At 38.9% G+C, this 25,767-nt stretch overlaps 1 protein-coding gene across 1 annotated transcript; it reads right to left on the minus strand.

Moving 5' to 3' along the window:
• Nucleotides 1-1,102: 1,102 nt before the first annotated feature.
• CHRNA9 (cholinergic receptor nicotinic alpha 9 subunit) lies at nt 1,103-25,471 on the minus strand. The gene is made up of 5 exons (XM_058299511.2): nt 24,854-25,471; nt 24,404-24,549; nt 23,326-23,480; nt 15,970-16,502; nt 1,103-2,474 (listed from the first exon to the last, which is right to left on the minus strand). The coding sequence occupies exons 1-5, from the start codon at nt 25,158-25,160 to the stop codon at nt 1,933-1,935; spliced, it is 1,683 nt and encodes a 560-aa protein (XP_058155494.1). The 5' UTR covers nt 25,161-25,471; the 3' UTR covers nt 1,103-1,932.
• Between the last annotated feature and the right edge of the window lie 296 nt (nt 25,472-25,767).

The following is a 25,767-nucleotide window of genomic DNA, read 5'->3' on the forward strand; positions in this document are numbered from 1 at the left end:
TTTCATATTTATTCCCTGAAAGGCGGGCCTAGCACTCATTATGTAATAGGTGCACAAGAAATTTTTTTTGAATGAGTAAACACAAGAATAACCGACAATGCCTACATGTTTAAACAGACAGCATTCTTTTTCCTAGTTTAACTGCTGTCTTCTTCCCACCTCTGTTCCTTTTTTTGTTTATCTGTTTTTAATGGTAAAAGAATAATTGAGGAATTGGAATTTAGGGAATGGGTATCAGCCCTTGGATTGTTTTAATCATTGTGGAAGTGGGGAGGATTTGAAGACATCTGATTAAAAGTAGGAATGAGGTTGAGAAACCTAGCAAGTGAATTAGGGAAGGCTCAGAATTAAGAATGAGAATCTCCCAGTCTCTCTTATCCTAATTTGCAATTTATCATGGCCAAAAAGCATGGGGCTTTATAGAGCTGGCCCAAGTGTAGAGTCACAAGCTGAGGGCTTGAATCCCACCTCCACCACTTCCACCTACTTGAAATTGAGAAGGTAGGTAATAACCTTCTCTAAATCAGTTTCTTCCTCTGAGACATGGGAATAGAATATCTGCCCACTTTAGTTCACAGAATTGTCAGGATCAAAAGTGATTAGGCTTGGCAGCAGATTTGGCCCAGTGGTTAGGGTGTCCGTCTGCCACATGGGAGGTCCGTGGTTCAAATCCGGGGCCTCCTTGACCCATGTGCAGCTGGCCCATGCGCAGTGCTGATGCGCACAGGGAGTGCCCTGCCATGCGGGGGTGTCCCCCGCATGGGGGAGCCCCACGCTCAGGGGGTGTGCCCCCTTGGGGAGAGCCACCCAGCACAAAGAAGGTGCAGCCTGCCCAGGAATGGCACCGCACACATGGAGAGCTGACACAACAAGATGACGCAACAAAAAGAAACACAGATTCCCATGCCGCTGACAACAACAGAAGTGGACAAAGAACACGCAGCAAATAGACACAGAGAACAGACAACTGGGGTGGGGGGAGAAGGGGAGAGAAATAAATAAATAAATTTTAAAAAAAAGTGATCAGGCTTGCACATAAGTTTTGCTAATATACACAATACAAATATAAATAATGTAGTTTTATTGCTTTTTTCTATATAGGTGAAATTCAATAAATGTTTGATGGACAACAAATGAATATATGAGCCCAGTTAACTGATGATCTTATTTTTGTTAGTTTGCTTTGTTTTTTAGGAGGTACGAGGGATTGAACCTGGGACCTTGTACCTGGGAAACAGGCACTCAAGCACGTGAACTACATCTGCTCCCATGATGATCATATTTTAATCTAAGATTAAGCCCTTATCTTTAGGGTTCATATAAAACATAACCAGCCTATATGATATCATCATCACCTAAAAGGCTCTCTTTTCCATTAAATTGCTAACTCTTAGCCTTCCTTTGTGGGATAAAACCTTTTATTCCACCATTTGAGATATGGCTTGGAATACACCATATCATGGAAAGGTAGCATTGAGACATAAATCACACTAAAGTATATATGACCAACCTTTTTCTTTTTTTTGAAAGTATGTTTTAATAGGGACAAAATGTGAAATATATTTTATTTTCTTCTTCTTTTTTCAATTTGAAACATTAATATGGTGTACTTTGTGATCTGCACCACATAAGAGGAAAAAAAATTGTGTAATTTAGAGGCCAGCCACATGCAGGTTATGAAATTGGCCCGCCCCTATTTCTTTCATCTTACTATCCTTGAAATGTTCTATTTAATTTAACCTGACAGGTCGCTACACTATTGATTTTATCTTATTTTATTTTTCTTTGTTTTACTATTGATTTTAAGTTAAAAATAAGAAGTACAGACAATGGAACCCCTCAATTACATCTGGACAAAAATCTGGTTGAAAGAATATTGGGGTAGACCACAGAGAATATTAATGATTTATCCCCAGAAGACAAAAATGCCCACTAATCTGCTCTGGCTATTATCAAAACAGTCATCACAAACACCATGATGAAAAAAACCCACATGAAGAATCGGTCTATGACTTTCGCCACCTTCTTCCATTCGCTCCCCTTGGAGCGTGTGGCCTTGTGGTCCTTGAGGCACTTGGCAATGTACTCAATATTCCTCGTCAGCGCTTGGTACTGTGCACAGTAACTGTCAGCCTCCCGAGGAACCCCACCCTGGCACCCCAAGTCATTCTTTAGGAGTCTGTTCATTTCCTTCTTTCTGGAAAGGTCTTTGTTCCTTGCTGCCTTCAGATTTGGCTCTGGGAGTTTGCCGTAAACCTTTGTGAGGCGGTCCCGCTCCCTGTTGCGGTGCGGGCTCAGGCAACTCTCGCCCACGTCATAGACAAACAAGATCCTGGACATGTATTTCAGGATGACCACCCTGGCCCAGTGTGGCACTGGCCGGGCCTCAGCCCCACAGAAGTGGATGTTCATCACCATGATGGTCAAGGCGGTGGAGGCTGTGATCAAAGCCATCGTGGCTATGTAGTATTTTCCTGGAATTAAAACAACAAGAACAATGATGGCTAAATTATCTTAAAAACTGTCTTCATGTGTGGCAGGTTGAATTATGTACCCCAACAAAGATGTTTTTAAGCTTAATCCCCATTCTTGTGCGTGTGAACCCATTTTTAAATAGGACCCATTGAAGATGCATTATCAGTTAAGGTGTGGACTCATTTGCACATGAGATCGTCTAAGATCATATTTAAGTGTGCCCCAAGTGAATCAGGGTGGGCCTTACTCTGTATGACTAGAGTCTTATAAAGAGAAGTAACAGAAAGCCATGAGAAGGAGTCAGGAGGCTAAAGTCAACAGAAAACAAAAGAGTAGACACAAGGAAAGTGAGTTTGCCATGTGCTGGGAAGTGTAGTGTAGATGCAAGCCAGGGGGTCCCAATGATTGCAGCAAGCCCGTACCAGGATGTTATTGACTTTGGGAAGAAAGTGTGGTCTTGCTGATGCCTTGATTTTGGACTTCTATCTTTCCATAAGACAATAAATTTTTGTTGATAAGCCAACCCATTGTGTGGTATTTGTCTTAGCAGCCTGACAAACTAAGACATCATATTTGGCTTATAACGAAAGAAACACCTTTTCTAAGGAAGCACTATACCCTGGTAGTTACTAGTATAGACTTTGAATCAAACTTCCTGAGTTCAAATCCCAACTCTTTCACTACTAGACACAGGACCTGAAATAAGTTATATAATCCCACTAATCCTTAGCCCCCTTCTCTGTAAGGTATAATCATAATATCTAACTCATGGGAATGTGGTGAGATTTAATTGAGAAGATGCATGTAAAGTTCTCAGCACTGTAAGTGTTTACTAAGATCATGATATGAAAAACGTTTCTGCTCTCAAAAACCAAACCATTCGTGAACTTGACCTATTCTCAGAATTGTCTTCAGACTTTATTAAGATGGAAGTCCATTGCTATAAGGTAAGAAAAGAGACACTGATTCTTTAAAATGTGATTGCATAAAGCAAAAGTTCATGAGCAAGGAAAATAAAGGAAGAAAATAATTAAAATAAGGGTACAGGTCAATTAAATATTAGAACAAATAATTGAGAAGATGAACAAAACCAAAAGCAGGCTATTTGAAAGAGTAATAAAACTAACCTTAAATACGATTGTTCAAGGGAAAAAAGATCAGAGAGAGAGAGAGACAGAGAAAACACAAAAGAGGAAATAATAACAGAAATCTAGAAAATGATAAAATAATATTATAAAATAGCCATATAGTAAAATATTTGATAAACTAGATGAAATAGGCACATTTCTGGAAAAACATAAGATGTTAAAAATTAGTGCAAGAAGATAGAGAGCATTTGAATGGAAATGGAAATCAGTCAAATACCTCCTTTTCTTCCTCACAAAATTGTGCATCCCTGAAAGGCTGAATGGTAAGTTTTATCAAATGTTTAAGGAACAGATAATTCAAATCTTATATAAGTTGTTCCAAAAATAGAAGGAAGGGAATAGCAGTTCAATTAATTTTATGAAGTCAAGTTAATCTTGATGACAAAACTGGCAGGATAGGCAATTTTGGGATCCATTTCACTTATGGTCTTATATGAGTAAGTCCTATAAAAATAATTAGCTAACAGAATCTAACTGACTCCAACAGTATATTAAAATGATAATATAACATGATAAATTGGTGGAGGAGTTAACCCAGTGATGCAAAGGGGTTCTACATCCAAACCTATCCATGTAATTCAGTACATTAATGGGCTAAAATATAATTATCTTTTTATTTCTTAATTATCTTTTTAATAAACAAATAAAATAATTATCTTAACAGATAACGACAAAGCATTTGATAATACTGCTCACTTATTATTTGTTAAAAATTATGAAAATCTACAAATAGATGGCTTTCTTAATGTGATAAAATCTGTGGGTCAGAAACCTACATCAATGCTACACTTGATACAGAAACCTTAGATATGTTCCTATAAGGTCATGAACACATTTCATATGCACTATTCCCTAACATAATCCTTGAGGTCCAGGCTAATATTATAGGATTAAAGAAGCAATAAAATCAGAAGAGTGGAAATATAATTGTCATGATTTGCAGATCTTGTGCTTATCTGCATAGAAAATCTAATAGAATCAGCAAACCATTCAAACTAACAGAAGATTTTGTCAGGGTAGTTGACAAGAGATTTTGTCAAGGTACTAAGCATAAAAAGAAATGTATAGAAATCAAGAGCATTTCTTTACACTAGGAGTAATGAATAACCTTCCTTAAAAAGGTCTTGAAGAAAAAAAGAATTATTTTAACATAGTGATATAGTATGCTCACAGATGGGAAATTTATTATAATAAAACTTATTTATTCTCTCTAATTGATCTATAATTTCAATGCAATCTCAATTAAAATACTGCTTGGATTTTTTTGAGAAATTGGAAAAACTGAATCAAGATTTATGTTGAAGACTTATGCCCACACAAAGCTAGATCAGTTTTGGTAAAAAGAACAAAGAGGAAGGAATCATCTTATCAAATAAAGATAAATATTCAAAATTATAATAACAAAAATAATAAGAACAGACAAATAGTCTAATGGAACAGAATAGTGAGCTCAGAAATGGATGGAGATAGATACATATCAATTTGATATAGGACAAAGGAGGCACCACAAAGAAAAGTAGAAAGCTGCATTATTTAGAAGATGTTGTTGTAGGTACACATAAAACTAGCAAACAGAAAAGCAAGGCTATGTATCTTTTAACCAAAAATTGTAACATAATTAAATTGGGGAACTTGAGGGAGGGTAAAAAGAGACTGCTGTTTACTTAACCCATGATTCATTCTCCTTTTCCTTTTTGAAACAGAACCCTAATTTGTGACAGGGCCTACTACTTCCAGATTTAAAAACTGTATTTCCCATCGCCCCTTACAGACTGGTACACCCAATGGAATATAAGTGAAAATGATGTTTGACATATCAAGAATGTCTCCTTAAAAGGGAGGGGTATTGCCTTCTTTCTCCCTTTCTCCGGGCTACTATTTAGAAAACAATGGCTAGAGCTCTAGAAGTCATCTTGGAACATGAAGTCAGGAACCATACCCTGGATGGAAAACTGGATGGTGGAGTGGAAAGCTAGAAGGAGCTTTGGTTGATAATGATAATGGAATGTTATACCAACTCTGGTCTATCTCTTTAATTTTAGAGTCCAAAGTTCTATTAGGACTTCCAGGAAGACAATATCAGAGTAAGTCAGCAGTTTTCAACTTTTTTACAAAAAATAATGGAAGCAGATGTGACTCAAGCAATTGAGCTCCCATCTACCATACGGGAGGTTCCAGGTTTGGTTCTAGGGGCCTCATAGTGAGCTGGCCTGCACTGTGGAGTACTGCTCCATGCCACAAAGCTGACACAACAAAAAAAGAGACACAGAGGAAAGACAATGAGAGATACAACAAGCCAGGGAACTGAGGTGGCTCAAGTGATAGAGCCTCTGTCCCATGTCAGAGGTTCCAGGATTGGATCCCGGTGCCTCCTAAAGAGAAGACGAGAAGAGAAAATGGGCACAGAAGAACAAGCAGCAAATGAACACAGAGAGCAGACAGCAAGCGCAGGTGGCAAGAACAGGGGAATAAGTAAAATAAAATAAAATAAATTAAAAAAAAAAATGGAGGAAGGGCAAGAAGCTATCCAAAGGAGCTGCTTTGGGAATCAGCAGATAAGAAGAGTGCTGTGCATCTCCCAGGAGGGAGGAGGACAGAGAGGCAGAGGGGCCAAAATGAAAACTTTGAGTTACTCATTCCCATGACTGGGAATGACACCCCCCCCCTACACCCTTGGGTGGACAGCCTTGGTACAAAAAGTTACAAGCCATACAAAGAAAATGGAAGAAATTACCAAAGAAAAGGAATATATCAAAGCTCCAGAAGAAACAGAGGATTTGAGACAACTAATAAACAAGATACACACAAATTTACAAAATCAAATTAATTGAGTTGAAAGACAATATGGCTGAAGAGATAAAGGATATCAAGAACCCACCAAGTAAACACATAGAAGAATTTGAAAACCTGAATAGAAAAGTAACAGAGCTCATGAGAATGAAAGACACAATAGGTGAGATAAAAAAACACATTAGAGTGATAAACAGCAGACTTGTAATGATAGAAGAAGGAATAAGTGATACAGAAGACAGAACAGCTGAAATAGAAGACAGAAAAGAACAGAGATAGAAGATAATGGAAAAATTGAGCAGGGGTTCAGGGAGTTGAATGATAACACAAAACACAACAACATACATGTCATGGGCATTCCAGAAGGAGAAGAAAGGGGAAGGGAACAGAAAGAAAATTTGGCTGAAATTTTCCCAACTATCCTGAAAGAAATGAACTTACAAATCCAAGAAGCACAGTGAACCCTAATCAGAATAAATCCAGATAGGCCTACTCCTAGACACATATTACTCAGAATGTCAAATATCAAAGATAAAGAGAAAATTCTGAGAGCAGCAAGGGAGAAGCAAACAATCACATATGAGACTCCCAATAAGATTTAGTACAGATTTCTCATCAGAATCCATCCACGGTGAGAAGACAGTGATAAAATACAATTAAGATACTAAAAGATTAAAACTTCCCACCGAGAATTCTTTATCCAGCAAAATTGTTACTCAAATATGAAGGTGAGTTTAAAATATTCACAAATGAACAGAAACTAAGAGAGTTCATAAAAAAGAATCCATCTTTGTGGGAAACATTATAGGGAAACTTACAGCCTGAAAGAAAAAGACAGAAGAGAGAGGCTTGGAGGAGAGTATAGAAGATGACTTTAAATGCAAAAAAGTTATGAGGTACTGAAGGCCATCCTATATTAATAAAAGTGACAATCCCACAGGAAGAAATAACAATCATAAATGTTTATGCACCTAACCAGGGTGCCCCGAAATACATGAGGCAAACTCTGGCAAACTGAAGGGAGAAACAGACATCTCTACAATAATTGTTGGAGACTTCAAACATACCACTCACATCATTAGATTGAACAAGTGTCTAGTTGTAGAAGAGCACACGTAAACAGGGAACTTGAACAATATGATAAATGAGCTAGGCAGAACAGGCATATATAGAACTTTGCACCCAAACTCAGCGGTTATACATTCATTTCAAGTGCTCATGGATCTTTATCCAGTAGAAATCACTTATTAGGTCACAAGGCAATTCTGAATAAATAAAATGTGAATCAAATTATACAACGCACCTTCTCAGATCATAATGGAATGAAACTGGGAATCAATAACAGATGGGAAAGAGGTAAAATCACAAATGTGTGGGGGCTGAACAACACATTCCTAAATAATCAGTGGGTAAAAGAAGAAATTGCAAGTGAAATTAATAAATATATTGAGATGAATGAAAATGACAACACAACTTATCGAAAGTTACGGTCTACAGTGAAGGCAGTCTTAAGAAGGAAAGTTATAGCTCTAACCACTATATTAAAAAAAGAAGAGAGTGAAAATCAATAATCTAATTGAACAACCTGAGAAACTAGGAAAAGAACAGAAAACAAATTCTAAAGCAAGCAGAAGGAAAGAAAGAATAAAGACAAGAGCAGAAAAAATCCCTACAAAACCAAAAACTGGTTCTTTGAGAAGATCAATAAAATTGACAAACCCCCAGCTAGACTAACAAAGAAAAAAAGAGAGAAGAAACAAAGAAATAAAATCAGAAATGAGAGGGAGGAGTTACAACTGACCCAACAGAAATAAAATGGGTCATAAGAGGTAATTAAGAGAAACTGTATGGCAATAAACTAGACAACCTAGATCAAATGGACAAATTCCTAGAAATGCACAAACATACACTGACACTACAAGTATAAGAACTTAACAAACCAATCACATTTAAAGAGATTGAATCAGTAATCAAAAATCTCCCAAAAAGGAAAAGTTTAGGACCAGATGGCTACATAGGTAAATTCTACCAAGCATTTCAAGAAGAATTAACATTAATCCTAGTTTTTGGAAGAGTTTAAACTCTTCCAAAAAATTGAAAAGGAGGGGATATTACCCAAAACATTTTATGAAATGAACATCAGCCTAATACCACAGCCAGATAAAGACACTATAAAAAAAGAAAATTACAGTCCAATCTTTCTAATGAACATAGATGCAAAAATTCTCAATGAAATACTTGCAAATCAAATCCAATAGTACATCAAAAGATTTATACATTAAGACCAAGTAGGGAAGTGGACTTGGCCCAATGGATAGGGCGTCTGCCTACCACATGGGAGGTCCATGGTTCATACCCCCGGCCTCCTTGACCCGTGTGGAGCTGGCCCATGCGCAGTGCTGATGCGCACAAGGAGTGCCCTGCCATGAGGGGTGTCCCCTGTGTAGGGGAGCCCCACATGCAAGGAGTGTGCCCTGTAAGAAAAACCACCCTGTGCAAAAGAAAGTGCAGCCTGCCCAGGAATGGAACCGCACACATGGAGAGCTGACACAACAAGATGACACAACAAAAAGAAACACAGATTCCCAGTGCTGCTGATAAGGATAGAAGCGGTCACAGAAGAACACACAGCGAATGGACACAGAGAGAAGAAAACTGGGGGGGGGAGGGAAGAGAAATAAATAAATAAATCTTAAAAAAAAACAACAACCAAGTAGGATTTATTTCTTGTATGTAACAGTGATTCAACAGAAGAAAATCAATTAATGTAATATACCACATTAACAAATTGAAGGGAAATAAAATACACAATCATCTTGATCTAGGCAGAAAGGGCATTTGACAATATCCAGCATCCTTTCTTGGTAAAAACACTTTGAAAGACAGGAATAGAAGGGAAATTTCTCAATATTATAAAGGGCATATATGAAAAACCAGTGTTGCAGAGGATGTGGAGAGATAGGAACATTTATTCACTGTTGGTGGGAATGTAGAATGGTACAGCCAGTGTGGAGGACTGTTCAGCAGTTCCTAAAGAAATTGAATATAGACTTGCCACGTGATCTGGCAATACCACTACAAGGTATATACTCAGAAGAACTGAGAGCAGTGACAAGTACAGACATCTGCACACCGATGTTCATAGTGGCATCATTCACATTTGCCAAAAGTTGGAAAAAATCCAGTGTCCATCAACCAATGAATGGATACACTGTGGTGTATACACATGATAGAATATTATGCAGCTGTAAGACGAAATGAAGTCATAAAGCATATGACAAAAATGCATGAACCCGGAAGACATGTTGAGTGAAGTCAGCCAGATACAAAAGGACAAATATTGTATGATTGTGCTACAATGAACTAAATGTTTTATATAATCTCATGGAGTTAATGAGTAGAAAATAGAATGTGGTTAGAGAATGGAAAGCTGAGGGTTAAATTGTGCAGAATTGGTAAAAAGGATGTGTGTTAATCTTTGAAAATGAATAGAAAAGGTGAAAGCACAACATAGTGTTTGTAACTAGCTGTACTATATTATAGTGGTTTAAAGTGAAAGTCTAAGGTCATGCATATTACTAAACAGAAAGGTAAAAGTAACATAGAAATGTATAGCATAGTAATACCATATGTGAAATATGAATATGGGTAAAATTGCATATATAAGACTGTTTTTCTTTGAAACTGTACTAATATATGTTAATACTATAAGATATTAATATCAGATCAAAAAACCCATTATGCTTAGTGAACGAAACCAGACACATAATACTACATAGTGTATGATTCCTTTTATATAAAATGTAATTATAAATTAATTTGTAAAGATGAAATTAGATTAGTGGTTATGTAGGGCTAGGAAAGGATAGAGGGATTAAGAGGTGAGTGCTAAGGGGTGTAGGATCTTCTCTTTGGAGTAATAAAATTGTTCCAAACAATGAAACAATGAAACAATGAAACAATGAAAATGCTCTAATAATGATTGAAGTGATGAATGCACAACTATTTGATTATATCAAATATTGATTGTACACTTTGGGTGAGTTGTAAATTTTATTAATGTGTATCAATAAAATTGATTTGTTTTAAAAAAAAGAGATGAAGCTCATTATATATTAAGAAAAGGGGCAATTAGCCAAGAAGAAATGACAATCATGAATATTTATGCACCTAACCTGGTTGCCCCAAGATACATGACGCACACATTGGTAAAACTGAAGGGAGAATTACATGTCTCTACAATAATATTGTATTGGATAGAACATCTGGACAGAGGATAAATAAGGAAACGGAGAGCTTAAATAATATGATTAATGAACTAGACCTAACAGACATTTATGGAGTATTGCACCCCAGAACAGCAGCATATACATTCTTCTCAAGTGCTCAAGGATCCTTCTCCAGGATAGACTACATGCTGGGTCACAATACTGGTCTTAATAAATTTTAAAAACTCAAAATTATACAAAGCACCTTCTCTGATCATAATGGAATGAAGCTGGAAATCAATAACATGGAAAAAGGGAAGATTCACAAATATACGCAAATTAAACAACACACTCTTAATCAGTGGGTCAAAGAAGTAATTGCAAGAGAAATCAGTAAATATCTCAAGATAAAGTGAGAACATAATATATCAAAACCTCTGGGATACATTGGAGTGGGTATAGCTCTGTGGTTGAGCACCTGCTTTTCACGTACGAGGTCCTAGGTTTAATTCCCGGTACCTCCTTAAAAAAAGCAAACCTGTGGCATACTGCAAGGGATGTTTATAACTCTTAATGCTCACATTAAAAAAGAAGAAAGAGCTAAAATCAAAGACCTCACCGCACATTGGAGGAATGAGAAAAAGAATAGCAAACTAAATCCAAAGCAAGCAGAAGGAAATAACAAAGATTAGAGCAGAAATAAATGAAATTAAGGACAAAAAATAATAATAATAGAGAGAATTAATGAAACTTGGTTCTTCAAGAAGATCAACAAAATCACAATTCTTATCATGTTATTACTATCTACAATAGTGGAGAAGTTGGCAGGGACCACACAAGAAAAGTCTTATTTTCCATAGTGGAAGTCAGCAGAGAATGTCTAAAACTTTTTAAATTGAGAAATATCAAATAAGAATATTATTTAGAAATAGGAAGGTGAGAACCAAGAGAAATTAAAGTGCTTGTCTCTGGGAAGTGAGACTCCCAAAGACGGGGAGAGTTGGAACCGGAGACTGTGATTTTTTTCACTGTAAGTCTGGTAATGCTATTTACCTTTTTATACCATGCACACATATTACTTTTATTTCAAATACACTTTGAATTAAAAATTATTGTGCGATCTCATAGGTGGGCTGTTATCTTTAGATTTACACTCCTTTTTCCTCTCAAAGTAACCCTTGATGTTTGTTTTAAACATATTTTTCTATTCTAGAAATATTCTGGGAAGGATAGTGTGGAAGTTTGATATTATTTATGAATTCCAAAAAAAGAGATTATATTTGTAAACCGGTCTGTTCCTTTGGGCATGATAACCCTTTGTATTAAATTCAGAGGTTTCACTTTTACTTGACTAAATTAATATTAGGGCTTTGATTTGGCCACGGCAGTAGGATGTTGAGTCTCTGCTCCCTTGGCGGGCAGGAACTCACACAGAAAATACATGGAGAAGTTGGTTTCAAATGCTGGAGCCCCAGGGAGAGAACTGAGCTGTTCACCTGATAGCTTGCAGCTGAAGAGACTAGCACCCTGAGCAACTGAGAAAGCCCTGAAAGAACTGAGGTGAGGAGAAAGATGAGCCTTGTGCTAGCCTACAGCTGAGACTGGAAGAAGCTGGGACCATGGAGCCTTAGGAGGAAGAGGAAGGCTGAACCCTTGCAGACAGTAGCCATCTTGCTCCAACACGTGGCAACAGACTTTGGTGAGGGAAGTAACTAACTCTTTATGGCCTTATGACTGTAAGCTTCTACCCCAAATAAATACCCTTTATAAAAAGCCAACAGATTTCTGGTATTTTTCTTCGGCACCCCTTTGGCTGACTAATACAGATATCAGGCATGTAATTTATCCCTGGATTTTATGCTTATCCTTATTCCACCTCTTCTAATTAAATTTGTACAAAATTTAAAATATTCATTAATAAAGTTGATCTGTTTTTTTAAAAAAATACATTAGGGACTTAAGATTTGGGGCTAAATTTAGGGGTGGGAATTTGGTGAAGAATGCTTCCTGCAGGAACTTCAGGATATTGGTATGCAGATGACAATCTCATAAACGTCAGCCAAAGCAACTGAATGAAGGGAATATGACTTCAGAAGGGTTCAGGGTCAAAATGAAATGATAGGAAGGAGAAAATTGGTAGAAAGAAACAGGTTGCATAGAGGAGGAAATCTGGGTAGATAGCAGTGACATTAGGGAATGAGAGACAAAGCCTCGGTAGTTGCGGTTCCTTAGATTTTTGGGCAAATGGGTTCACTACCATTTCCCCAGGACCGAGAACAGTGCCTGGCATGTAGTAAATGCTCAATAAACATTTTTTGAATGAATAAATCAATAGAAGAATGAATAAAATTTCCCTTCATAGTTTTTAACGCAGATCTAATGATGTTCCCTCTCCCTAGGAAAATAGATGCAAATAACCAATTATGAATGCTATTAATTATTCTTAAGAGCTATGTGCACTCTTTTTTTAAAAAGACAATTTTCATATTAGCACACAAACAGAACAAGTAATGTTTGCAAAATTCCTGTGTGACAACTCTGTTTAGAAATTGTGCCAGCTTGCTGTTAAACAAGAGAGAGGGACCTGCCAACTGATCATGTCTCAAACAGGGTTATGATGGGATGTTATCACTGTCAATCATTTCTTCCTCAAGAGAGGTAATAAAAATGCCAAAACACGTCTTGGGGGGCAGGATCGTCTTCTGCATCTATTACTTAAAGAGGTTAGTTGTGTGTATGTGCATTGCTTAGAGAAACATAAAGAGGAAGAAATCGTCAGAGAAACTGGTGTAGTAATGTCTGAATATTGGATAATACTGGATTCAGTCAAGAGTAAAAAGGGCAGTAGAATATCCTTTTATTTTATTTTATGAGGTATTGGGAATTGAACCCGGGGCCTTGTATGTGTGAAGCAGATGCTCAACCACTGAGCTACACCTACTCCGCTAGAATATCCTTTTGGTGTTGGTCTCTAAATCTCTTGGTGTGGTGGCCTGAAGCTGTATGTACCCCAGAAAACATGTCCTTAAATATTTAATCCATTCCTGTGAGTGTGTTCACATTGTAAGTAGGCCCTTATGATGAGGTTACTTCAGTTTAAAGAGGAGCCCACTTCAATCAAGATGGGCTTTAAACTTATGACTGGAGTCCTATAAGCAGAATGAAATATAGTCATAGACAGAGAAAGCCAGAGGAAGCAAGAAGTTGGATCCGGAAGAGAAGGGAGAAACCAGGAGATGCTGCCATATGCCTTGCCATGAGACAGGCTAAGGACCGATGGTTGCTAGCAGTCAGTCCTATAACACCACAGTCTTTGGGGAGAAAGTGTAGCCTTAATGACTTCTTGATTTTGACTTTTTCTCACCCTCAAACTGAGCAAATAAATTTCAATGGTTAACCCCCACCCATTTTTGGTATTTACTTGATCATCCTACAACACTAAAACACCTGGTATTCCCTGTCTCCTCATTACTCACTTGCTTCTGGTTCTGGCTAGCATCTATTACAACAGCAAGATGTTGAGGTAGAGGTTTTGGATCTTTGTTGCAGGGAGCTGGTGTTAAAGGCAATAGGAGGGCTCTCAGAACAAGGCAGGTAAAGGAGAAGGCAGATGGGGTAAGAGCTTCCTCCACACTGCAACTCTTAGAGGAGCATTTCATTATCACAGATTTTGAACAGTGTGATCTACTTTAGAATCACTTCAGGTGCTTCTTAAAAATTCAGAGTCCCATTATCTTGCCCAAGATTGCTAAATCAATCTCCTTGAATCTGGAAATCTGCATTTTAACAAGCTCTTTCACAGCTATTATGCCTAGTAAAGTTTGAGGATTAGTCTATTAATGGTAGATACCATTAATAAGATCTAACTCATCTTTTCTATCATGTCTACTACTGTTTTCAAGAAGAAAACTCTTGTTATATATAAAAAAAGAAGTCACTATTTACTTAGTATTTATCATATGCCAGCTTTTGTACTGAGCCATGATACAATAAGGCAGCAATTAAGCAAGTTTTGCAGTTACAGGCTAAGAGGTTAAGTAACTTGCTTAAGGTGATTCGAGAACTGTGTGAGAAAGTTCGCATTGAAATGTAGGTTACTTTTATTTCAAAATCAGAGTCCTGCAGAGTGTTGGGAATGTGGAGAAGCATGGGAAAAATACAGCTGGAGTGACTTATGGACTGTGCTTAGTAGCAATAATAAAATACTCTTGCATCTATGTGAAAGATGTACTGTGTTGATACTGAGACAGTATGGAAAATGTGAGCCAAATGTACGCTATGGACATGGTAACAATCAGATGATATTATATTATCTGTAGCAAATGACCCACCACATTGTGGTGTGTTGATGGAGGGGTGTTGTTTGGGAATTCTGTACATGTGCGTGACTGTTTTCTAAGTTTTCAACTTCTGTAATAAAAAAATATATATACATATATTTAAAAAATAATAGGGTGGGTTAGGGGAAAAACACACCAAATGTAAGATAAGGACTATGATTAGTAGTAAGATTTTGACAATATTCTTTCATAATTTGTGACAAACATCTCATGACAATGCAAGGTATTGGTGAAGGGTTGATGTGTGGGACCCTTGCATGATGTTATGCATGTTTGCTTTGTAAGTTCACAACTTATACTATACACTTAATTGTTTATATATGTTCATATATAAATGATATAAAGATAATAATAGGATTGGTTAGGGGAAAATATTTTGTTTAGTAGTAATATTTTGACAACGCTATTTAATCATTAGTTAAGAAGGTTTAAAAACAATGCAAGTTATTGGTGGTAGGGTGAGATGTTATATATGTTTGTTTTGTAAGTTCACAACTATTATACACTTATTGTTTATGTATGTTTATGTATGAATGATATATTTCAATAAATTAAAAAAAAAATCAGAGCCCTTAACCTCTAAAGCAGTGGTTTTTATAAGACAGCAGAAAGTATCAGCATCCACCAGGAGGACTTGTTAAAACAGATTGCCAAATCTCATCTCCAGAGTTTCTAATTCAGTTGGTCTAGGTTGGGGCCTGAGAATTTACATTTCCAATAGTTCCCAAGTAATTCTGGTTCTATGGCTCCAGGGACCACACTTTTGAGAACCACTGCTCTAAACCTAGTGCCTCCCATTGCTCCTTTGTGTAAACTCAGAAACCATAAGACCAGCGTTGATCCCAACAAGCCATATCTCTATTTAAAGATGCCAATTGCAGTCACCAAGTGAATTATGTGACAGTCAGTATTGAATTGGCAGTTGACTCAGTTGCTATGAGTTTAAAGACGCACACACAGCCCAGTCACTACAAAGTTGGGTTCAAAGTGTAAGATGCTTGAACTTACCTATCAGAGGGACATTTTCTGAGGCTGGCATGATCTCTGCCACCATGAGCTGAAATACAGTCATGGCCAACAGGATTGTTACTCCCAAGGAGACCTTTTCCCCAGAGGCGGCTGGGAGGTAAAAACTCAAGGGAGCCAGAAAAGATATGAGGACACATGGGATAAGGAGGTTAACAATATAGAATGAGGACCTCCTCTTGAGGAGGAGAGTGAATGTCACATCTGGGTAAGGCTCAGAGCAGCAGCCATAGGCGATCACATTCTTCACAGCAGGCATGCCGTGGACCTCCCACTCCACATCTTCAATAAAGTCAGAGAGGTCTCCACTGTCCAGGGCATTGAATATGTCCACCTGATTGCCATTGTAGGTCCAGGAACCAAAGGTCAGGTTGCACTGCTGGTTATCAAAGGGAAAGTAGGTGACATCCACCACACAGGAGCTCTTGGTGATGGCTGGGGCATCCCAGGTGATCAGCCCATCGTACCGCAGGACCACATTGGTGTTCACAGGCTCAGAAGATTCGTCATCAGCCCTGGAGGTCAGACAAGGAAAATGAAGGCTCTTTTCTAGGATAACTCACCATCTTCCTTATCCCAGTCAGCTCACTACCCCACACCCATCACTTCAGCATCTTTACCAATGGGTCACCCCTTTCTCTGTCACCTGGCTTGAAAGCTTGAATTCAACTCTAATTTGCCCTTCTCTTCCTTTTCCTGTTACTAGGCAGGGCCCAGATTCTCTGAGATTTTCCCTTGAAGGCATCTCTGCTCTAGTCCCTCCCTCTCTATTCCTAAAGCCACTCTTGATTCATATTTAATAACGTGAACATCCAGACAAAAAATGTCAGCTTTGTCAGGACTAAACTCTGATTTAAACTCTTACCTGATTTTGTTAACTTTGGATGCCAGAATGTTAAAATAGCTTTTTGTTGCTATTGTAAGCATTGTATATATTTATTGTAGAGTATTTGGAAAACAGAGGGAAAAAATCCAATTGCCCATATTTTTAGAGATAATCACTTATTCTGGACATACCATTTTTTTCCTTTATCAACACCTATGCCTCCCCTTTTTGGTGACAGAATTTCAATTTTCCTTTAGGAAGTTACTTTTTCTCCACCACCAAGGAGGCAGAACTGTTGATTAAGGTGCTCCAGGCTCCTCTGACCAGAGGCTGGCTGTGTGCCCTGAGCTAGGCCCAACTGATTCTCTCAGTTGAGATTGAAGAATAATGACCCAAAACCCAAAAACAGTTGGAACAGTGTCACCCTAATAACTGCCTGCTGGGGTCCCGATTAGCCAAACCCAAGCAGAATCCAGAGGGCAAGGAGGTCCAGTGACTGAAAACATCATTCCAGATGCTCAGGAGTCATTTGAAGATATTACTATTTAACCATTTCGTTCAACATGTTTATCTAATCACTGTTCAATCACCAATTTTATTTTATCTTCCTGAATTCTCTGATCACATCACTTAGTAGCTCAAAATTTGCAGTGATTTCCTATGGCCCATCAAATAGTTTCAAACCTCCTCAATTTAGTGTTCCAGATGTTCCATTATCCACTCCAATTGCACTTCCTAGCCTGGTATCTCCCACTGTTCCCCTTCACTCATGTTTCATCAATCAAGACTAAAACCCTAACAGAACCTGTGAGTTCCTATCTCTCTTATTCAAATACCTCTAGCTATAATATCCCCCTTTTCTGCATAAATAAATCTAATCCAGCCTTCAAGACTCAACTCAGATGCCTCTGCAAAGCCTTCCTTCTCTCTCCAGTGAGACAAATCTCTCCATGTTTGAAGAGCTGTGGCATCTTATTTGAGTTTCAGGGGACTTACCTTTTTACCTTGTATTATGGTTATTTACATGCAGTTCCTATTAGATTGTTCCTTGAGTCAGAGACTAAGTCTTAAAATCCTTTTTTACTCCTCAACACACTACAATATGTCTTACACAGAGAATGACTTAACAAAGAAAGATAAATAGGTAGGTAATCAGGTTGATTGAATAAATAAGGCTCATTCTCCTTTAGAAATCTTCTACGGCATCAAAGAAGATTCTTGGAGAAAACTGATTTCAAACACTGGTTTAGGTGGTGTAATTGTAAGCAAGTTACATCTCTGTCGCTCACCTGTAAAAATAGGGATTTTAATACCTTAAGATTTCTTTTTAAATTTTGTATTAAGTAAATAACTATGTGTATTAGTTTCCTATCACTGCTGTAACAAATTACTACAGCTTTGATATCTTTAAATAATATAAGGTTATCATCTTACAGTTCATCAGTTCAGAAGTCCTAAAATCAAGCTGTCAGCAGGGCTGTATTCTCTCAACCTGTAGGGGAGAATCAGTTTCCTTGCTTTTTCCAGCATCTAGAGGCTGCCTGCATTCCTTGGCTCCTGGCCCTTCATTGCATCATTCCAACTTCTGCTTGCTTCATCACATCTCCAACTCTGTTTTTTACCCTCCTGCCTCCTTCTTCTTAGGATCCTCATGATTACATTGGGTCGACCAGAATAATCCAGGATAATCCCCATCTCAAGGTCCTTAACTTAATCACATCTGTGGCACCCTTTTTGCTGTGTAAGGTTACATATTCACAGGCTTTGGGGATTAGGACATGGACCTCTTTGGGGGGCTATTATTCTGTCTACTACACTATGGAAAGCTCCAACTCAGTGTCCAATACATAGTAGTTGTGCAATACATATTAGTTTCTTCTCTTCTCCTCCCCTCTGATTCTAACAGGGTTCCATGTTCTCAACTAAAATATGAAATAATTACAGGGACAAAATAAAAAGTGGAGGTTGAGAAAGCAAGGTTCAATGATATAATCCTGACAAAATACGTAAATTGCTTTCCTCTTATCTCTTCTTTCCTCAGCCACTAAATGCCTTCCAGGCAGTTGCTCCACAGTTCTTTGATTAAAGACTGAACTGCCTTGAATCACTTTTTTAAAAAGATTTATTTATTTATTTATTTCTCTCCCCTCCCCGCCCCAGTTGTCTGTTTTCTGTGTCTATTTGCTGCATGTTTTTCTTGGTCCACTTCTGTTGTTGTCAGTTGCTTGGGAATCTGTGTTTCTTTTTGTTGCGTCATCTTGTGGTGTCAGCTCTCTGTGTGTGCAGCGCCATTCCTGGGCAGGCTGCACTTTCTTTCATGCAGGGCGGCTCTCCTTACGGGGGCGCACTCCTTGTGCGTGGGGCTCCCCTACGCGGGGGGCACCCCTGCGTGGCAGGGCACTCCTTGCGCACATCAGCACTGCACATGGGCCAGCTCCGCACAGGTCAAGGAGGCCCCAGGGTTTGAACCACGGACCTCCCATGCGGTAGACAGATGCCCTAACCACTGGGCCAAGTCCACGTCCATGCCTTGAATCATTTTGCCCTTGAGCTTACATGATTTTTTTTCCCAGCAGGGACAGGAAGAAGCCCCTCCCCAGGAAGTGGGGAGGAATGAGCTGGTAAAGGAAAGAGCAGGAAGAGTCAACCAGTTTTTTTCAGTCACCAGAGAGTTCCTGTATCTTCAGCACAGATTTTGTTTATTCAATCCCATGATCCCTTCCTTTGTCCATTTCCAATGTCTCCATCTTTCATGAGTCTGCTTTTAGTTCCCTTCCATATCAAAAAGAAGTTCCCCTCTCTTTTCAAGGCTAACCTCCTTTCTTATGTTGTGATGTCCTTCCCTCCCAGGTCTCCTTTAGAATTTTGTCCCCTCTTGGTCCCTCTTATTTTCTCTGGCTCCTCTAGAGCCTTCCCAATTCTGCTACCAACTTCTCTTCCTCTCAAATATAGTACTTCCTACTTCTCTCATCTCTTTCAGCACACTGCTCTCAAGGGTAATTTATATATGCTACTCTCAATCCCCCATTTCACTTTTATTTCTCAACTCACTGACCTTTGGTTTCTTCCCCACAAGCTCTTTCAAAGATCATTTGTGACTTCCAATAGACAAATCTAAAGGCCTCTTCTAAATCCTCTCCTTGTTCAATTCTTCCCAAGCATTTCACACTGTGAATTGTTCTAGGCAAACTTTCTTCTCTTGGTTTCTATGACACAACTCTCTTTTTCTCTCTCTCTGATTTTCTCCTAACTCTTTAACCATTTCTTCTAAGTCTTCTCTGTAAATTTCTTAAATGTAGGGTTTCCCCAACTTTATACCCAGCCATTTTTTTTCCCATCCTTGAGTAGTTCTATCAGGTCATAAAGGGTTTTTTGGCATCTTCCTACCTGACCTTTCCAAGCTTAAGATTTGCTTTTCAATCCCCGTGTTAGACACCTCCATGTGGCTGTTCCTTGGGTCCCCCAAACTGAACAGATCTCACACTAAACTCATCTTTTCCTTCAAATCTGTTCATCCTCCCCCTTTATTTCCTGTCTCATCTAAAAATCTTGCCATCCTCTCAATCATCTAGGTTACTTAAGCTAAACTTAAAGCTAAATTCTACATGAATCTTTCTGAATACAATAGGACACCCAGTTCCTCACTAGATCTAAAATACAACCATTAAAATTAAACCATTAAAATTTGCCCAAAATACCAATTTGAAATTTGTGTAGCCCACATTATCTAATCTAAAAATGCTAGGAATCCTTGCAACTTCTTTTATAATACTAACCATTATATTAACCTTGAGTTCTAATTCACTTATCCCTTTACTGATTTGCTTTACTGATTTGCTGACAGAGACAGTGTCTGCTTGAACTAAAGAATTTACTACCTCTTGGGAAAATCCTTTGGTCAAGAATTTAGAGAAATTTCTTTTTTTTCTTTCTTTCTTTTTTTTTTTTTTTTTTTGAGTAGAGCTATCCTCCCTTTAACTTCAACTCTTGTCTTGGGTTTTGTTCTCTGGAGCAATTTTCTCTTTTTCTCTACCTTCTATTCTCTCTAATTTCAAAAGACAAACATAAACTCTTCCCCCATAGACTTCTCTCTTCCAAACTAAGCACCAACTAATTCAACTGCTCTTCACATGAGGTGGCTTTCAGGCCCATCACCATCCTGATCTCAGTCTAACAAGTCTAGTCCCATGGAACCAAGCACAATGGTGAGTCTAGATGCTAAATATCTTCCTATCCAAACTATCCTTATCACACTCTATAATGTGTGATAAAAGGTACCCATTTCCCTCATTTCCCTCCTGATTTCCCTCCTCACCACCTCTCAGGAAGCCCATTTCGTGGCCTATAAACTTCTGTGTTAACTTCTGAGAAGTGATAATATTATATCTAAGATCAGAAGATTCTGTAGGGTCAAGAATTCAGTTAGAAAAACCATGGTCAGAAAAGCAGCTATGATTGGGGTTCCTCCTTTTCCTGGCCTTAGGTACTCTCTTCTCCTCTTATATCAGTTGGTTAAAGGAATGCAAATACCATGCAACCACAGCTACACTTAAGAGTTTCACCTAAACAATCAAACTCTGAAGTAACTGGAAAGGAGAAAGAGGATCAGAAATAGAATTCTCCATGTCAGGAGGGCAAGATAAGATTAAAGAACTAATCCAAAGGAGCAGGAAAAAATGGACGAGTCAGCATGGTGAAAAGGCTCTGTGTGAGAAAAGGATGGGACACAGAACTCACTCACCATCTCAAGGCCAATAATCTTGGGGGAAAGGAATGGAGAGTGGAACAGAATTTACCAAAACCACAGTAGTCTTGTATGAGCGCATGAGCATATTAATCGTTCCTCTGATAAAAGGATATGGGGGTAGGCTTAACTTGGGTTGCGATGCAAGCTTAGTCAGTGCCTCAGCCAACCAAAGCAGGAGGAAAAGGAGGACCAGTGTTTCATTTGTTTTCCAGGGAAAATTGTTAAGGGAGAATGCTCTAAGAGATCTGTGTCAACTGTATTCTCAGGTTACTTTCCTGCACCCTATGGGTGAGACAGATAACGACAGCATAGTTCATTTTCTTATTTTGTGTGTAAGTGTGAGAGAGAGACATACAGAGAAAGACATACAGACAGAGACAGAGAGAGAAAGAGACAGAAAACACACAAGGGGAAGAAGGGTGAACTCGAGTAATAAACGCACCAGCATTTGAATATTATCTTTCTTGAGAAGGATATAGAAGAATCCTCTGGCCCTCAGGGTGGGAAACAGCAGGATCAGGGCAAGGATTCAAGAGGTCATGACCCTTGGATAAGCTCTCTAAGGGGAAAGGAAGAAGGCAAACAAACTTGCTTCCTCAAAGGAGAATCATGCCTATTAGGAGGCTGAGCTCAAAGGGGCGTTCCCTTAGCTGCTCCACATTCACCTTGTTCTGAGCCACCAAAAGGAGTTTTCCCATTTTGGTGGTTTGGAGCTACGCACCTTACAAAAACATGTTCTTAATCTAATCCATTCCTGTGAGTGTGAATCTATTATAAATAGGACCTCAAGATGAAGTGACTTCAATTAAATTGTGGTCCATCTTAACCAGGGTGGGTCTTAATCCTATTACTGGAGTCCTTTATTAGCAGAATGAAATACAGGCATATAAAGAGAAAGCCAGAAGCTAAAATTAATGGAACCTGAAAGAGAAGGGAGAGACCAGGAGATGCCACCATGTGACCTGTCATTTGACAAGCTAAGGACCAAGGACAGCCAGCAGCCACCCCCAGAACACCACAGTCTTTGGGGAGAAAGCATCACCTTGATGACTTGGACTTTTCCCCCCAATCTCAAAACCATGAGCCATTAAATTCCTATTGTTTAAGCAAGTTCATTACATGGTATTTGTTTGAGCAGCTAAGGAAACTAAAACACCAATCCACAGAAACTTGGATTCCAGAATAAAAAGAGACACCCCTTTGACAACAGGTGGAGCAACTGAGCTTGATTTGTGCCCAAGTGCTCTGGTTCTTTCTCAGAGTGTGGTCCGTGAACTAACAGCTCCAACATCATCAGGAGTGTGCAGACATGGAGAATCTCAGGCCCCATCCCAGGCTTACTGAATCAGAATCTTCATTTTAACAAGACCTCTGGTTGACTTGTGTGCACATTACAGTTTGAGAAACATTGATTAGTTCACATGAACTTGACCTACCCATTCAAGCAAGGCCCCTTGCTCTGAGACCAGGAAAAGGCCAACTGGTGATCTTATGATCTAGCTACCCCTCCACCCCACACAAAATCCCATATCCTTTGCCAGCTTAGATTGTATATGATGGTCTCCTTCCAGGTCTAAGCTTTTGTGACATATTATTTCATTATTTAAGATTTTATGACCATTATTTTGGGCCAGGGAACATGGATTGGTACTTCATTGGTACCTCATGCAAGTTTTAAATGTTCCTTTTTCATTATCTTAAAGTTCTGTTAAATCAACAAGTTGAAGCTCATTACTGATAAACTGCAGCTCTGACTTGCACTTACTTGTTGTACAGGACAATATCTGGCCTCCACACCAGGTCGCTGGGGATCCTGATGGAGTCCAGCCCGTCATACTGGTCTCGATCCCACTTGAGATATGCATCATACCAGATTTGGCGGATCCATAAATAGGCAGTCAGAATTTGGTTTCTTTCATCCTGCACAAAGAACCAGATGTAAGTTTGTCTAGTAGACACCTCAGCCAAATGCCCTCCATCTTTAGAATACTTGAGATACTTGAATTTCAAGAACCCTAATCTACTTTCAATAAGTGAGAGATAATTTCATTCTCTTCCCTTGATTGACTACCAAGGCTACATTTTTTTCCCTACTTGATTTAGTGTTTAAAATGGAAAATGGAAAAATGTTTGTCATCAGATCTTTGCATGGACAATGGCACAAATTTCTCTGAAAATCAATGAACTAATGATATATTTGAATAAGAAAGTCAGGAAATAGCTACAATGTACAGAAGAAAAGTCTTTGAAGTTTCATAACTTTGTGTAATTTAAACACACATAAGTACTAAATAAGATACATCATCTTAAAAACACTGCTTTTTAAAAACTGAAATAAAATTTATGCAACACAAAATTTACCATTTTAATAATTTTAAATGTAAAATTCAATGGCTTCCAGTACATTCACAATATCACCACTAATTCCAGAACATTTTCATCACCACCAAAAGAAACCTCATACGTATTAAACAGCCACCCTCCTACTCCCTATTTCCCCTTCTGCCAGCTCCTGGCAACAATGCATCTGCTTTCTGTCTCTATGGATTTACCTATTCTGCACATTTCACGTAAATGGAGTCATACAATATGTATACCACCTTTCTTTACATACAATACATAGCACCATGATCTATGGAGGTTACAGTCAATGGCCAGGATGAGGTAATATTTAGTAGAATTAATTAATTTTATAGATAACTTCCCATGGTGTTCCCTTCTCTCACCAACTTGCACACAGAGCTGTCTGCTCTCATTCCCTCTCAAATTCCCAGTTAAGACATTCCCTTGGGAAAGCACTGTTATTTTCATGGTAAGCAATATTCCAAATGTCTGTTACTCACCATATCCTTTATCTGAGAAAGCGTAATCTGCAGCGTGACATTCAGGACTTTATCTGTATCTTCCACTGGACGAAGAGCATTGGAATAATCTTCAAAAAGGTCATTAAACAACTTCTGAGCATATTTTCCATCTGCCGTTTCTACAGCTATTAAAAAAGAGTGACCTGGATTAACACTCAGAGTGCTGTGTGTATTTCAGCACAATGGACACCAGACTGAGCTCTAAAACTGAGGACAGTCCAGAAGGCTAGGGAAGAGCTTCGGATCAATGAGAGTTGTTTTTGTTTTTTTTCCTTTCACATTCCCCACCCGGATCAGCACCAGTCAGTAAGAAGCGTGGATCCCTCCAAGCCGTTGGATCATTTGTTCTGTCTTTTCTGCCTCACCTTACCCCCCACCAAAGAAATGGCCCCAGATGAGCTGAGATGGTGACATGCCCCAGCCTCTCACCTCTCAGTCTGGAGGCGGCAAAGTAAATCCAACAAAAGGAGATGCAGGAATGGTGCCAATTCATCATTTTTCCTGAGCCTCTACAAAGTCCCAGTGAGGCAATGTCGTCTTCCACGTCCCTCGGGGAAGGGAGGAGCACAAAGAGCCCCACTCTCACTGCTACAGATGGAGAGCTCAGGATTCCATTGCACAAAGGACCCAGCGCTGCCCTCCCCCTCCGGTAATCTGAGACTGGCAGTTCCAGAGGCTGAGGCTCAAGGAGCCTGGGTTGGGTTCGGGTCAGGCAGTGCTGCTCTAGGGGAGCCATCCCAGTTGAGGATCCCACCACCCCACTGCTGGAGCATCCAGACAAGACCTTTGGCAGAATAGAAGTGGGGACTGGGGGAAGTCACGGGAGTGCCAGACACCCCAGACTCCATCCACAGAATGGGTACCTTTTACTCCTGCAGCAAGCAGATCCAACCAAGTCTGGGGACTAAGGAAAACTAAGCAGACCCAGCCATGGGGCAGCCATCCAGAAAGGCCCCCTCACGCTTCTAGCAGCATTGGAAGACAGAAAGAGAAGCAATTCCATTATCTCCAGAACATATTGGCATCTGGATTTCTTCTCTGCCTTTGGCTTCTGATCACTTCTTCGGCCGTCCCACTGGGCATGGACCTTTTGTAGTAAATCTTTATGTTGAGTACATGCATGAAAGGGCATGTGTTAGATGAAAGAATATCCACTCCCTTAAGAAGGCAGCCCTACATTAGCTCCATGAATTTGCACAAGGTACCTAAACTCTCTGAGCTTTTCTGCTCTATGGACTGGGTAAAATATTCCTTCCTTCCAGAGAGACTGGAATAGAGTATGCAAAAGCACTTTGTAAATTATTTGTGAAGGTATGTAAATTTTAGTGATTTTCACCTCTGTT

The sequence above is a fragment of the Dasypus novemcinctus genome, chromosome 1 (assembly GCF_030445035.2).
Source record: "Dasypus novemcinctus isolate mDasNov1 chromosome 1, mDasNov1.1.hap2, whole genome shotgun sequence".
In the NCBI taxonomy this organism is placed as follows: Eukaryota; Metazoa; Chordata; class Mammalia; order Cingulata; family Dasypodidae; genus Dasypus; species Dasypus novemcinctus.